This window comes from Xyrauchen texanus, chromosome 38 (genome assembly GCF_025860055.1).
Source record: "Xyrauchen texanus isolate HMW12.3.18 chromosome 38, RBS_HiC_50CHRs, whole genome shotgun sequence".
In the NCBI taxonomy this organism is placed as follows: domain Eukaryota; kingdom Metazoa; phylum Chordata; class Actinopteri; order Cypriniformes; family Catostomidae; genus Xyrauchen; species Xyrauchen texanus.
The window spans coordinates 22,486,032-22,499,787 of NC_068313.1; the positions used below are offsets into that span (position 1 = coordinate 22,486,032).

The 13,756-nt window shown below is 38.7% G+C and overlaps 1 protein-coding gene across 3 annotated transcripts in view; it reads right to left on the reverse strand.

Annotated features, from left to right (window-relative positions):
* LOC127631794 (clustered mitochondria protein homolog) overlaps positions 1-13,756 on the reverse strand; it is a 36,134-nt gene that overhangs the window by 7,894 nt on the left and 14,484 nt on the right. For 2 of the 3 annotated variants that reach the window (XM_052110135.1, XM_052110137.1), the window contains exons 4-19: positions 11,759-11,902; positions 11,288-11,415; positions 10,983-11,137; positions 9,637-9,762; positions 9,186-9,333; positions 9,007-9,099; positions 6,493-7,187; positions 4,926-5,371; positions 3,050-3,151; positions 2,866-2,966; positions 2,595-2,747; positions 2,330-2,392; positions 1,339-1,583; positions 797-881; positions 554-707; positions 288-427 (exon numbers count right to left, since the gene is read on the reverse strand). In XM_052110135.1, the coding sequence (XP_051966095.1) occupies positions 288-427; positions 554-707; positions 797-881; positions 1,339-1,583; positions 2,330-2,392; positions 2,595-2,747; positions 2,866-2,966; positions 3,050-3,151; positions 4,926-5,371; positions 6,493-7,187; positions 9,007-9,099; positions 9,186-9,333; positions 9,637-9,762; positions 10,983-11,137; positions 11,288-11,415; positions 11,759-11,902 (2,978 nt within the window). The remainder of the gene's footprint in view (positions 1-287; positions 428-553; positions 708-796; positions 882-1,338; positions 1,584-2,329; positions 2,393-2,594; positions 2,748-2,865; positions 2,967-3,049; positions 3,152-4,925; positions 5,372-6,492; positions 7,188-9,006; positions 9,100-9,185; positions 9,334-9,636; positions 9,763-10,982; positions 11,138-11,287; positions 11,416-11,758; positions 11,903-13,756) is intronic. The other variant, XM_052110136.1, reaches the window with a different exon arrangement.

Below are 13,756 nucleotides of genomic sequence, written 5' to 3' on the forward strand. Positions count from 1 at the left end.
GGAAGATCTTTGAGATTCAACGTGTATATAAAAATGTTTTTTTTTCCTCATCCCCACAGAAATAGAGCAAGCGGGCTCAGTGAGACAGTCGGAGTTAAATTAAAAGAGACAAACATATTTGTGCATGGCATTTATACAGTATAATCCTGTTTAAAATGTTGATAGTGGAATGATTCCTACTGTTTCGATTAATATTTTGTTTTAAATAGTAGGCCATATGCAGTGTATATGGCACAGTATACAGTAAAGTATTCCATTCCAAACATGTTTTCATTTTCAGGCTGTACCTCAGGATGATCACCCATGATGTAGTTGAGTCGAGCAAGTAGGCGAAGACAGGCACAGATCTCCACATGCATGGCTCCATACACGTTATTGAAGAGGTTCAAAGCCTCATTGATGAGCTCACAGCCCTCCTTAAGGAACCCTTAAACAAATTACATATTCCAATCAGCATTACAACACATGCATATTTAGTCTTTAAATGAGGTGCATAAGGTGGGTCAAACAAAAGATTACTGCGTCAAATAAATGTTTTAAGGCATGATTGTACCTTGCTGAACCTTGGCCTGTCCACTCTGGAAGAAATGGAAGGCATCTGAGGCTTTAGGGTTGACGTGCTTCACGACGGGGAAGATGTTCAGGATGTCTTCCTCAGTGAAGGCCGGCTTGTGGCGGCTGTCAAAGCTGTACTCCTTTAACAAGATCTGCAAGGGAAGCACAAAGGGAAGTCTAGTCACTACAGGACCTGACGGAGCACCTCAGAGACAGAAAGAGCAATCGATAAGAGCACTACCTGAATGCCAGTCTTGATGGAAATCTCCCTCAGAAGGGTGGTCTTCTGCAACCCGTATTTTTCTACTGCTTGGTCCACACTTTCACTACAAAGAGCCAAAGAGACACGATTAAGCAGAACATCATTAGTTAGTGTCTAATACAACAATTTCTGTAATATGTAACATGCTATTTTGGAAATGTAACAATTTCTTATTACACATAAATTTGTTTAAGTTTAAGGCTAGCTGACATGAAATCCTTTTGGGCAGTAAACATTTCTTGCGGCATGCTATGCACCATCTAAAACAATTTTAAACAGCATTTTGCTAATTCTTATATGATTATTATTTATGTGGCTTATCTGAAAGACTACATGGAACACATACTTTTAAGAATACATGTGAAACAGTAAGACAACAGTGAAAAAGAAATAGTGGCCAGCTACAACAAGATATAAACTTTGCCTTAAACATGACTTTAAATATAACCTGAAATAATTATGTTTATAAAAAGCCTATGGACTTGTTATGTATCAACTACACTTATAACCATGGTTCTCACCATTGCAGGTTAAAGTGATAGTAATTCTGTGCCTCAGAGACAATGTTCTTCCAGAGCTCACTGGGAGTTAGGCTGGCCCAGACTGTGTTGTCTCCTCCACCGGGGACCCGGTTACGTCTTTTGCGGTTCTTTCTGCGTGACACCAGCTCATCCACAGGGAGATGAGCCACAGCATCTGGGAAAGAGCTCAAGAAGCAGTTCAGGAAGTGACTCACCGCAGCGGATAGAGCGGAAAGCTCCACACCCTGCAAAACACAAACACACAAGCATTAACACATAGGTTAGTATAATAAACTACAAACACTAACAAGTGCCAAAAAGCACAATGGTGGTTCCATTGTTTTGGACATGTGCAATGGCAAGTCAGGTTCCACCGTAGACCGGTCAAACTGACCTGCCATTATCAATTACAACTCAACATCCGAATTCACCAATCTTCCACCCATAATTGATCATAACTCATTAACCTATTTAATAAAATGTATAGTGCATGTTTCAATAATTTTATGTATAGTATTTTTATGCTGATAAAAAAAATCTTTCAAATTCTTTTCTCCCACAAGAAAGTTTAGTTTGCATTCTTTCAACCTTTTTTTTTTTTTTTTAAATCAAACAAATGTTTCATCTATATCATTTTATTTGTCTCCAAATACACCTTTGGGTGTGTGAAAATGTTGTGTGTTTGTGAGTGTATATGTGTATGGATATGGGGTGGGGGGGTCTACAAAGGGACTTTTTTTATAAAACATAATAGAATGTCATGAAGTTTCATGCCAAAAAGTGAAAGTTCAGTTGATGTAAAATCTTAAAACAGGTCAAATTGACACGGAAGGTCCTTCAAGGGTTAAGTATCTTAGAGTACCAGGTAAATAACATGGTACATGTACAAGGTAATTAGTATTACCATTTGATACAGTCACTGTAACATGGTACTGTCCCAGTACATATTGGTAAGAGAAGCTCTGAAATATTAGCAATAGTAAAATGTTACCTGAAGATATGTCTTGAAGATATGTTTTGCACACCTGGTGATCAGCTCACTGATTCCTATTCTCTGCACATACAAACAAATACATTTTAATCCAGTCTATGTTATAATATATTAAATAAATAAAGTTAAATGAAATAGTATAAAATATAACAATATAAAAAAATATATAAGAAATAATAAAGAATAAGATTACACAGATTTTAAGATTATTATCATCTTAAAAAAAAATGTATATCAAATTTTCCTCCAAAACATCTTTACTTACATAGATGTGCTCAAGTTGTGCTTTTGCAGGCATGTTGTCCACAAACTCCAGCATAGTGCCAAGATAGCGAACATTAATACCATGCTGATGAATGGCCTCTGTTAATGTGGCTCCATCCATAGGCAGAGAGCTGTGATCTAAACAGTCTTTTACCTACACATTGGGAAAAATATTAATTCAGTCAGTGCCTAAAGTCATACATTTACAAACACTTGAGGTTGAGAATTATACAACCTCTCTGAGACTATGGGTGTTGCTTAAGACCACTCACAAATGAGGGGATCTGGCATGACACTAAGAAGGCTGCAGCATCTTTGAGAAGCTGCTTCTGTTTCTGGATGACTTCAGTGCTGTCATCAGGGAAGCGCACTCCTGTAACAGAAATGAATGAGGTCATTTGATTTTTATATATGGTGTCAAAAAGATCAATGACAATACCAGCACAAACTCTATACCTGGAGAGAAGATATCAGAGTTGAAGCGAATGTCGAAAGAGGTGTTGCTGATGGAGCCCACAGCTTTACAGGCATTGAGGACAACCTCTCGACTTCTGGGGTCTGTGGAAAGGCAAATGTTCCACAAAATGTCAAAGAGAATTCTTTTAAACTAGAAACTTACTTCATGATCATCACCATCTACACAAAAAAGATTGAAAATAAAAAAGTTATGACTATGATTAGATGTTAGATTAAAGGGAAAGTGTGTAATCTTTTCTGCCACTAGCATCACCAAATGGAAACACTCCTCCCATCTGCCCTAAGTCAACAAAGTCGCACCTGAAATTCTCATCATTGGTTGAGCTAATGTTGCTGTGATCAGAAGTAGATCAATATATCGATGATGATTGTTGCTTTTTCGAACTATCGTTTTTCTACAAACACCTTACGAGGATTTGCTTTATCCAAAATAGACAATATTAGTCCATTCTTTTATCCTCACTTTAATCCATATTCTGTTACTTTGATTAGTTCATCAAGTGTTCGAAATTAAAGTCTCCAACTTCATATTGACTACTTCTAAACCTTGTTCCTCATTATACAAGTTCCGGTCCTTGAATATGATTGGACAAGACGCGTTCGGTTGGTACTCACAGCCATGCTGATTAAGGGCCATACAGCACTCTTGCTTGTGTGAAATTGCTTCTGGTGAAATATATATTCAAAATTCTCCTTCTTGTGAATATATAGGCAATAAAAGGCATAATTTGGTAAAACACTTCAATATAGAGCATTACACAGATCAAAGTTTCCATCATTTCAAAATAAGAGTCCCTAGTTTGTTTCGGGCTTGTTTAAAGTTAAAAATCTGTAAAAATTTGGTTAGGCACCAAATCTTTTTCCCCCCATTTTGGTTTAACAATATACTGAATCTTTGATTTTATTTATTTTGGCTTGTCATAGTAAGACAATCATAAAAATGATTTATTTTTATTTTTTAATTTTCAATAAATAGATTTTAAAAACTACCAGCCCATTAACCGGTTATCAGCCTTTTGAACCACCTTAGTTATTGTATCGGCTCAAACGAAATGCTCAAAGAAACAGCTATTTATTTACACTTTTCAGGGAAATCAACCAATGATTGGCTTCCTTAGTCGTCTCTGCATATTAAACTGGCAAAAAAGAAAATACTTAACAAGACAAAAATAGAGAACACACTTTAAACACCTTTTAAATTATTAACAGCATTTCTAGTGCTAGCATTACAGGACCACAATCAACACAAGTTAATCCTGCACACATTTACTGAAATTTGCTAAATCGCACTACAGAGAAAGATTAGACAGGAGGAAGTGAGAGTGTTGCCACATTCAAATGGGGGGACTGAAGTCCCGACAGAAGAGCAGGAGACAGAAGAGAAGTACCCTCATTTACACTGTTAACCTTACCCTAACCCATCCCTTATCCTAAAACTAACTCAAACCCCTAACCCTGTACTCCTTAACCGTACCTTAACCTCAGCAGCAGCAGACGTGAATCTTGTGAGAATTTTGCAGAACAAAATGTAGTTGCACAGTATATACATAATATTGTAAGTACACAATAGTAAGACACCTAATATAAAGTGTGACCAAACAAAAAACTAATCTAGGAGATCATTCTCTCCTCATATGAGCACTGGAGAGAACAAGAGCACAGCACAGCTGAGAGATTCACTTAAAAACATGATGGCAAATGAAGACAACAGCAGGACATCTAATGAGGTGGTGATAGAAACCAGACAGAACTAAGCTAAGAAACGACAAACAGAGTCAGCCATGTGTGCATATCTCTGCCAGCTCTTGCTCTTGTTCCCTTCTTCCAGCTCTTTTTGGCTGCTCGAGGGACGTACCAATACCAGATCCATCTTCAGCTGCTAAGGATTTGGCCAGCTCTTTAGCTTGGGCAAGTCCAGGTATGTTTTCATCAGCTTTCTTACCCTCCAAGGGACTATCACACTCGCTGTTCTGCCTCTCAACGGCTGAAGGCTCATGAGTAACATTGGTGTTGGCTGTAGGAATCTCTGCGTTCTGTTTGGCTGGGGGCTCTGGAGAGGAGTTGTCAGGTGCAGGTGTTGCACTTAGTTCAACTGGTCCTTCAGGAGTCAGAGTGGATTCAGAGGAGGTTGGAGAGGCTGCTGTGGTTTCAGGAACTTTCTCAGATGCTTTAGGAACCTGTGGTTTGCTTTCAGACTGCACATCTGCAGCACTTGTGTCCTGCAGGGCTGCAGTTTTGTTGTCTTTGTTTACTTTCTGCTGCATTAGCTGGAGTGCTGCCATCTTCATGAAGAGGAGATATCTGATGCACAAGAGGTTCACATGTTTAGAAACACTGACAAACTACCGGTAATTAAAGACCATTAAGAAAGCAGCAATTAAAAAAGAAACAGATAAAACAGAATACTGCATTAAAATTAAAGATTGTTTTGACGCACAAAGTATAGATACACCATACTTTAAATTTTGAGAGTCACATCACAGGGGATGAATTTTGGTGAATAACGAATAAGTTCTATTCCTCACATGAAGCTACCATATAGCTTCAGAAGACTTGGGAAATAGCGCAAAAGTCATACAGACTCCTTTTTTATTGCATTTAATTTTGGTCCTATTTGGAGCTTAACCCCAGCTCACGAAAGCCTTCATCGGGCCTCTTTCATGAAACAAAAGCGTGTCAATCGTTTGGAAAATAATTTTTACATAAATTGTTGCAAGCATTAGCAAACGTATCTACATTTTTCATAAACAATTCACATGTTCACATGGGTAAATTGTTTATAACAACTGTTCATGTCTTGCGGCACTGTAAGCACAACACATTTATTGGTTAATTATTCATAAACATTTCATATGTTTTTACGTTTTTAGTTTTATAATTGTTCATAAATAGTTCATGATTGCACTAATTTATGCAAGCATGAGCAGAAAAATCTCTGTAGATATTTAAAAAACAATCTCATGTTTATATTTACATGTTTACAATTGTTTATAAACAACTGTTCAAATCTTGCGCTAATTTACATAAATAGTACAAACTTCCCTGTAAATTGTTCTTAAACAATTCACGATTGTTTACGTGTTTACAACTGTTCTTAAACAACCGTTTATGGCTTGTAACAGGCACATGAACAAAGCACATTGTATGGAAAAAACAGTGTGAACATTCTTCAAAATATCTATTTTTGTGTGCCACAGAAGTTAGTCAGTCATACAGGTTTGGAATGACACGATGGTTAAAAATGTTGAAAATTCTCATTTTGAGTGACATTCTTTTAACATCACAAACTATAATTTCAAAAGACGATTTGGATGAATTGCAGACAAATGGCCTGACAGACAATTCTACTCAGATTGGATTAGAATGTTGTAATTTTGTGCATGCCGTGTTGTAGCATGTTGTGTCAATGGGTAGAAACACACCTGTGCTCTACAAAGGCCTCGATGAGTTCCTGGCGCAAGCAAGCCAGGCGATGACGATGTTGCCGAGGGAAACCCAGCTTCTGGCTCTCAGGGGCCAGCTCTTCTCCTTCCACCGGCAGGAAGTTGAGGTCAGGAGGAAAGGTACGCAAAAGGTCCAGAATGTAATGCCGGCCATCATTACCAATAATACCCTTACATTCCACAGAGGAGCATAGGTCTACAGGAGCATCTTTCTCATTGAGGACAGCATGGTGCTGAACCTTCAGTGGCCGACTAGTCTTCTCCAGCAGCTCCAGATACTTGGGGTGAGACACTACGGTCTTGCCAAAGTCAATGGATCCATAGATAACACTCTGCTCCTGTTCCCGCTCCAGGATCCCAGGAATAATGGACTGTGCGGTTACACGGTACCCTCTGTAGTCCACTACCACTGTGCCCAGGGTGTAGAGCCCCTCCACATCTACAGCACTGTATGCCCTCACCCCATTCAGGTCATTGGTGGGGGCAGCATGGGCGGCAGCATCCCCACCCAGCTCCCTGTAGTGGTCACGTACGTCAAACCCCAAGCTGAAGAAAATGTTGTTCCAGATGAACATCTGCATACGTGTTTCCTCACCAGGGTTGATAGCCATAACGTTGCCATCAATCACTGCCATCGATCCCCGTGTTGCTGCAGCAGCAAAGTCACTATGAACCTGTAGAGCAGAAGTGTTTTTATAAGCTAGACAATGTTCATCATTTGAAGGTTACAAAGGTATAGGGCTGGATGTCGGCAACTACCTTGTGATATGATGCACATTGCAGTAAATTCAATGCATTGCAATGCTTGAGGATATCATAATTGGTCACGATTGAAACTGAGCCAAATACACGAAAGAGACATAGTTTACATTTTAAGTATGGCTCCTAATAGAAGCCTCTGCTCTCACTGCACTGAAAAATGTAACACATTGATACAAGGATTTCAAGTACACATGCAATTTGTGATAAAAACTATCTTGATATATATATCGATATACGCTTGTGGGCTCTGTTTTAAAGAAGTAGTTCACACAAAAACCTTTCATCCTCATGCCATCCCATGCCGACTCCAGAGGTTAAATCCATGTCTTCAGAAGAGATATCATAGGTGTGAGTGAGAAACAGATAAATATTTAGGTCCGTTTTTACCATAAATGTTCATCCCTGCCCAATAGGTGGCGATATGGACGTAGAATCCAAAATCATAAAATGGAGCTTTACAATAAAAAATAAAAAAAATCACTTAAATATTGATCTGTTTCTCACCCACACCTACCATATCACTTCTATAGATTACTTTTATGCTGCTTTTGTGCTTTTAGGAACTTCAAAGATGTCCACCATTCAATTGCATTGTTTGGACATACAAAGATTTTTAGAAGAATATCTCAGCTCTGTAAGTGTTCAGCAGAATAAAGAAAGTCATACACATCTAGAATGGCATGTGGGTGAGTAAACGATGAGAGAATGTTCATTTTTGGGTGAACGATTCCTGGAAGACCACTATTCGCTATGCAAAATGTCATACACAAAGTTAGTGGGCTTGGCCAAGGAAGTTTCTTATTTTCAAGAAAGCATGCATATCTCAACTGGACAAACTGGATGTAGGTTCTGCTTTATTACAGAGAATAGTACACTGATGTGCCAAAACATTATGAACACCTGCCTAATATGCTGTTGGTCCTCTGCGTGCCACCAAAACAGCACTTACACGCTGAGGCATGGACTATACAAGACCCCTGAAGGTGTCCTGTGGTATCTGGCACCAAGACATTAGCAGCAGATCCTTCAAGTCCTGCAAGTTGCAAGGTGGCAGCACTGTGGATCAGAATTATTGGTCCAGCACATCCCACAGATGTTCAGTCGGATTGAAATCTGGGAATTTAGAGGCCAGGGCAACACCTTGAACTCTTCATCGTGTTCCTCAAACCATTACCGAACAATGTGTGCAGTGTGGCAGGGTGCGCTTACCATCTAATCTACAGAGCCTTGACATGTGGCTTTGTTAGATGATGATCAACGTTATTCGCTTCACCTAGAAGTGGTCATCATGTTTTGGCTCATCAGTGTATCTTTCATTTTGCTCAAGTGACACACAACATCATATATTAACTGTGATTGTCAGGGACATTCACTTTGATGCAGTAGCACCTGCCAGTGGAATCCTCAAACTGCAAATGCAGGGACTGACTTTGCACTGAGAATAAAAGAGGTTCTTAGATTTCTTAAGGTCAATGACTTTTCTCATAAAAAAAGCTAATTGGGCTTTACGCCACTTCATTTACATGAACCTCACGTTTATATTTGCGAATACACCCACTGTTTGCATGCACAGATAGTGCAGACACTTCCACACCCTCAGTTGCATGTTGCCCAGGCCTGAAAATTGCACTTAGATTTAGCACGCTCACAAAATTGGATATGAGATATCACAAGGTCATATCGCTGCGCCCAACACTAAAGTTCTTCCAAAGCTGATGTTGGCGTTCTCACCTTGAATATGGCTCTTTCTCTTAGCAGGCGCTCAGGGAGGTTCTTACGAGAAAGTTCTCTGGTCGTCTGGAGTTCCTCATTCCAGTCTCTTGTCTGTCACAGAAATAAAAATTACTTTTAAACCAGTGTAAAAACAAACAGAACATTCCATAGACAAAAAGGACGATTTTATGGCATACTTGGCCAGGGATGTGTTCCTCATAACCCAGGCGGGAAGTGTAGGCATCCTCTGCTCTCACACAATCCATGGCATGGTCAATCTGTGGTGCAGTCCAGCTGAACACTTGGAAGGGAGTGGCTATTCTTTCAAATGGATGTCTCTGAACCCTGAAGTATGACCCACATTTATTACTTACGGAATGCTTTGAAAACTGTGTTGGAGGACACATTAAATCAAGGGTTTAAAACAGACATTTCTAAATGTGCCCCCCACCGATAACAATGGTTTCTATGCCCCATAACAAAATATTAACAAAATGACAAGACAAGGCTCTAAACATCTGACACGGGGAGTATAATTCCTATGCAGAGATCTATTTTTAATTTTTATCCTCAACAGGCTTCAGCCAGTTGAAATGGTCTTTATCAGTCTTATCGGGTTGTAAAGGCAGGGTAATATGAGGGCATTACCTCTTCTTTTGCAGAGCAGTAAAGTTCTTCTTGAAGGCAGGACTAATCTGGCTCAGCAGTTCCACCAGAGTGTGGCTGAGGAAGCTGTGATTGGCAGGCTTGGGGTTGAATGTATAAGTGGTAGACCTAGAAGTCAACATACAACTTCAATATGCAGCCATATTACTCAATAGGAAATCAACACAATCGATTGCAACTTTAACCCGGTGCCACACTAGCCTATTTTTCCAGCTTAATCGCCAGCCAGGTGGAGGGATACGAAGTGCGCATTAGTCTCTTTGTTTGAGGTTGTTAAATCGCTGGACCGCCCAGACTCTCTGCTGAGTTCATGGCTTCAAAATCTGAAAAAGCACTTCAGGCTTGCTTGAAAAAGGTGGGCTCATATTTTGTCATCAAGAGACCAAAGAGCTTCTTTTACTGAAGAACTGACAAGATGTTAAGTGGTTATTAACGTTTTCATTGCACTCTGCGGCATATCATCACAAATGCTGTTTGTAATCCATAGTGATTCTGTCACCAAGCGTTTTTCCTACATTTTTCTCCAACACTAATATTACTAATGAAATCAGAAAGCAGAGCCAAAACAGTCTGTTTTTATTGAATTTCTTTACATACTGAAAGCTGCATTTGGACATACGCATTCTACAGAAACCCTCTAGGGGATAAATACACAATCACACACTTTCACAAGGTTAAAAATAACTCCAATTCGGCCAAAATAGACCATATTTTGTCACCAAAACAGAGTTGTTTGGAGTGTTGATGGTTGTAGAAGCCAAGACTTTACACAAAGTTGGCCCAAACATTTTTAATCATTTACTCACCTACATGTTCCAAACCATATGACTTTTCTTTAGTGGAACACAAAAGGAGATGTTAAGCAGAATTTTAGGAACTGACACCCTTAAGTGGCGGTCACACTACACTTTGCGCTCCAAACGCGGGAGGCCGGTAACGAATACATGTTTTAAAGCTGTATGTTTTATTGCTGCTGGAAAGTGAGTAGACAATATATTTTAACATTGTTTTAAAAAATGATTTGTTATCAGTGACGTATTATTTACTTACACCAGAAGCCCTCCCACATGATGATATATCCTGGATCGTTGCATTGTCCGAAAGAAATTCACATGCTCAAAGCCTAGTGTGACTGCCCCTTTAGTCACCATTCAATTTCATAGTATGCAAAAAAGATGTAATAAATTGAATGATGATTGAGACTTACATACTGCTTAACATCTCAATTTATGTTCAGTGCAAGAAAGTCGTAAGGGTTTAGAACAACATGAGGGTGAGTTAATGACAGAATTTTCATTTTTGGGGGAACTATTCCTTAAAGCACTTACTGATTGAGGTAGAACCCACGGGTTGAGGCAGTGATGCTGATGTGTCTATCCTCTACGGTTACAATGTACAGGTACATGAGGTCTCCGTGCATCTTCCTGTTGCCAGGTGGTGGGTTCCAGCCACTCATGGTCAAGACCTTCAGGCACTGCATAGGCTGCAGACAAGGGAGGGTAAGGAACTCATGTTGTATGATTTTAGCAATAGCCTCAAAAACAGTCTACGCTCTTACATATGGGTTTAGGAAAGCATCATTCTAGTGATTTAATGAAATGTAAATGTAATTCTATAAATGTCTGCTCCAGACCTTCCAGTCTTTGTTTTGTGGTTGGAGGGGAACTAAAGGACGGTCTTTGCTGCCTGGCAGAATGTGCTCAGGTGGTGTGCAATCAATCTGCTCAAGTTCACTGCCCTTCTTCTTGCGTTTTCCAGTATCTGTTGGGACAAGAACGAAGCCATCATCAAATATAAGCTACCAACCTAGAAAGCACTTAAAGGAATAGTTCACCTAAAAATGAAAATTCTCTCATCATTTATTCACCCTCATGCCATCCCAGAAGTGACTGACTTCCATCAGCAGAACACAAAAAGATATTTTTAGAAGAATATCTCAGCTCTGAAGGTCCATACAATGTAAGTGAAACACCTCCTTTTGTATTTCACGGAACAAAGAAAGTCCTACACATTTGGAACAAAATGAGGCTGAGTAAATAATGGGAGAATTTGAATTTATGGATGAACTATCCCTTTAAGACCTTACAATCTTCCTATCACACACCTCCAAGGTCACCATCTGTGAAAACACTGAGGAAGGAGAGAGAGTTGCAGTCCACTCCGTTGTAGGCGTCTGATGGGTCAAGGCTCTTCAGCAGGTCTCTGATGTGACGAACATGAATGCGAGCTTCACGCACTGTGTACGGTTCTAAAGAATGGAAACACAAACGTGAAAGTCAGTAACCAAGTCTTACAATAGAAGTCAAAATTTGGACAAACTTAACTAAATTAATGTTTCACATTATCTTAAAAAAACCTTTTGATCCGAAGGCTTAAGGCTGATTTAAGCCTTAAGATTAACCTGTCGAACAAGACTTACAGCAACACAGACCACAACAACTGGCCTGGTTTGCTTTGTGTCCAGAGACAGTACCCCAGCATGCAAAAAAAATTATATCCACTGATCAGTCATTGGGTCACATTGTATTTGGACTCATTTCGTTTTTGCGAGAATTTGTTTTAATTATGTTACAAGTGAAAACACGATAAAATACATAAATTTACAACTCACAAAATCTGTGTTTTTTATTTTTTTAAAGGTCATGTACTCTATATTTGTTTTGTGAGTGAAACAATATTGGTTGAAGATGTTTTGAACATATGTTCAACAGAATGGTGTAAAGCAGATACAATTTCTCATTTAATGAATACTGAACATTTCTAATTTGTCAGGAGATTAAAAAAGCACATTAAGGGTTGGTTATTTTGCCTATAATGAATTATACAAATCCTAAGCTTTAAAATGACAACCATTGTATGTTGGTCAAGCAAGTGTTTTTTTTATTAATTTTATTAAATTTTTCAGAGAGTGTCAAAGTATGCCACAATATTAAATTATTGTTAAGTGACTCAAAAGCAAGCATACAGTCTATGCTTGATTTAGTGTCTCTCTGCATGACAGGTAACATGTATAATACATAATACGTACCTAAATACTACATATTTTGATGAACTTGTTTTTAATGCTTAAATAATTGAATAAATACTTTTCAATTCATGAATCACATTGCCTTTGTTTATATATTAAATGTACAGTTATTTCAGAAATGAAATCAGGTACTAATAAAAAGCATCCTAAAAATGCTTGTAGAAAAGATGGAGAAAAGCATCCCAAGTTCCCTAGAGTATGCAAAGCTTAATCTAAGGAAAGGGTTGCTACTTTGAAGAAGCTAAAATAGAAACTCTCTCATAGTAAAGTGTTTTGATTTAATATTTTTGGTCACTAAATAACTTCCATATTTGTGTTATTTCATTGTTGTCTCCCAAAGCGCAAGTCTGGTGACACCATGGAAATCTTGGGTGAAACTTGTCAAATCAACCACTATGCTAAACTCTGGCTAAACAAGATATTTTGTAACTTTACCAGTTCGTGAGGCTTTTAAATGAAATAACCGTCCGATTGGAAAATGCACAGGTTCACAGAACTTCTTCAATGTACCTAGTAGCCTATAACAGAAGTCACAGATGAGAAGCATATGCATCTCTGAAGCTCTAATGCAGATACTACTACAGATTAAATGCAAGTAATTGGCTGAAATTATGTGCTGCTTTTTTGCGCTTTCATTTTTTTTACTATACTTTTTTGTGCTTTACTAAGTGACACCGATCATGCAGTAACACACTAACGTAATGACTGATATGCAGCCAATTATTCAGACCTCGCCTCGAAATCCGAACACAATTGGTCAAAAGACACGGATAGAACCAAGTGTTAATTGTGATGACACCTGTTAATACCAGGCAATAAACAGGGCACACACTCAGCGAGAGTGTGTGTAAGAGAAACTGAAGTCATAACTGATGCACTAGGTGAGGTTTTTATCTGTCAAAATGACAGAGCATTTGAAATTTAATGCAATTTAATGCAATTCTTGGGTCCATCCGATGTAAGTGAATGGTGATCAGACTTTTCTAGCTCCAAAAATCACATAACAGAAACATAGAAGTAATCCTTATGGCTCCAGTGTTTAAATCCATATCTTCAGAAGCGATATAATAGGTG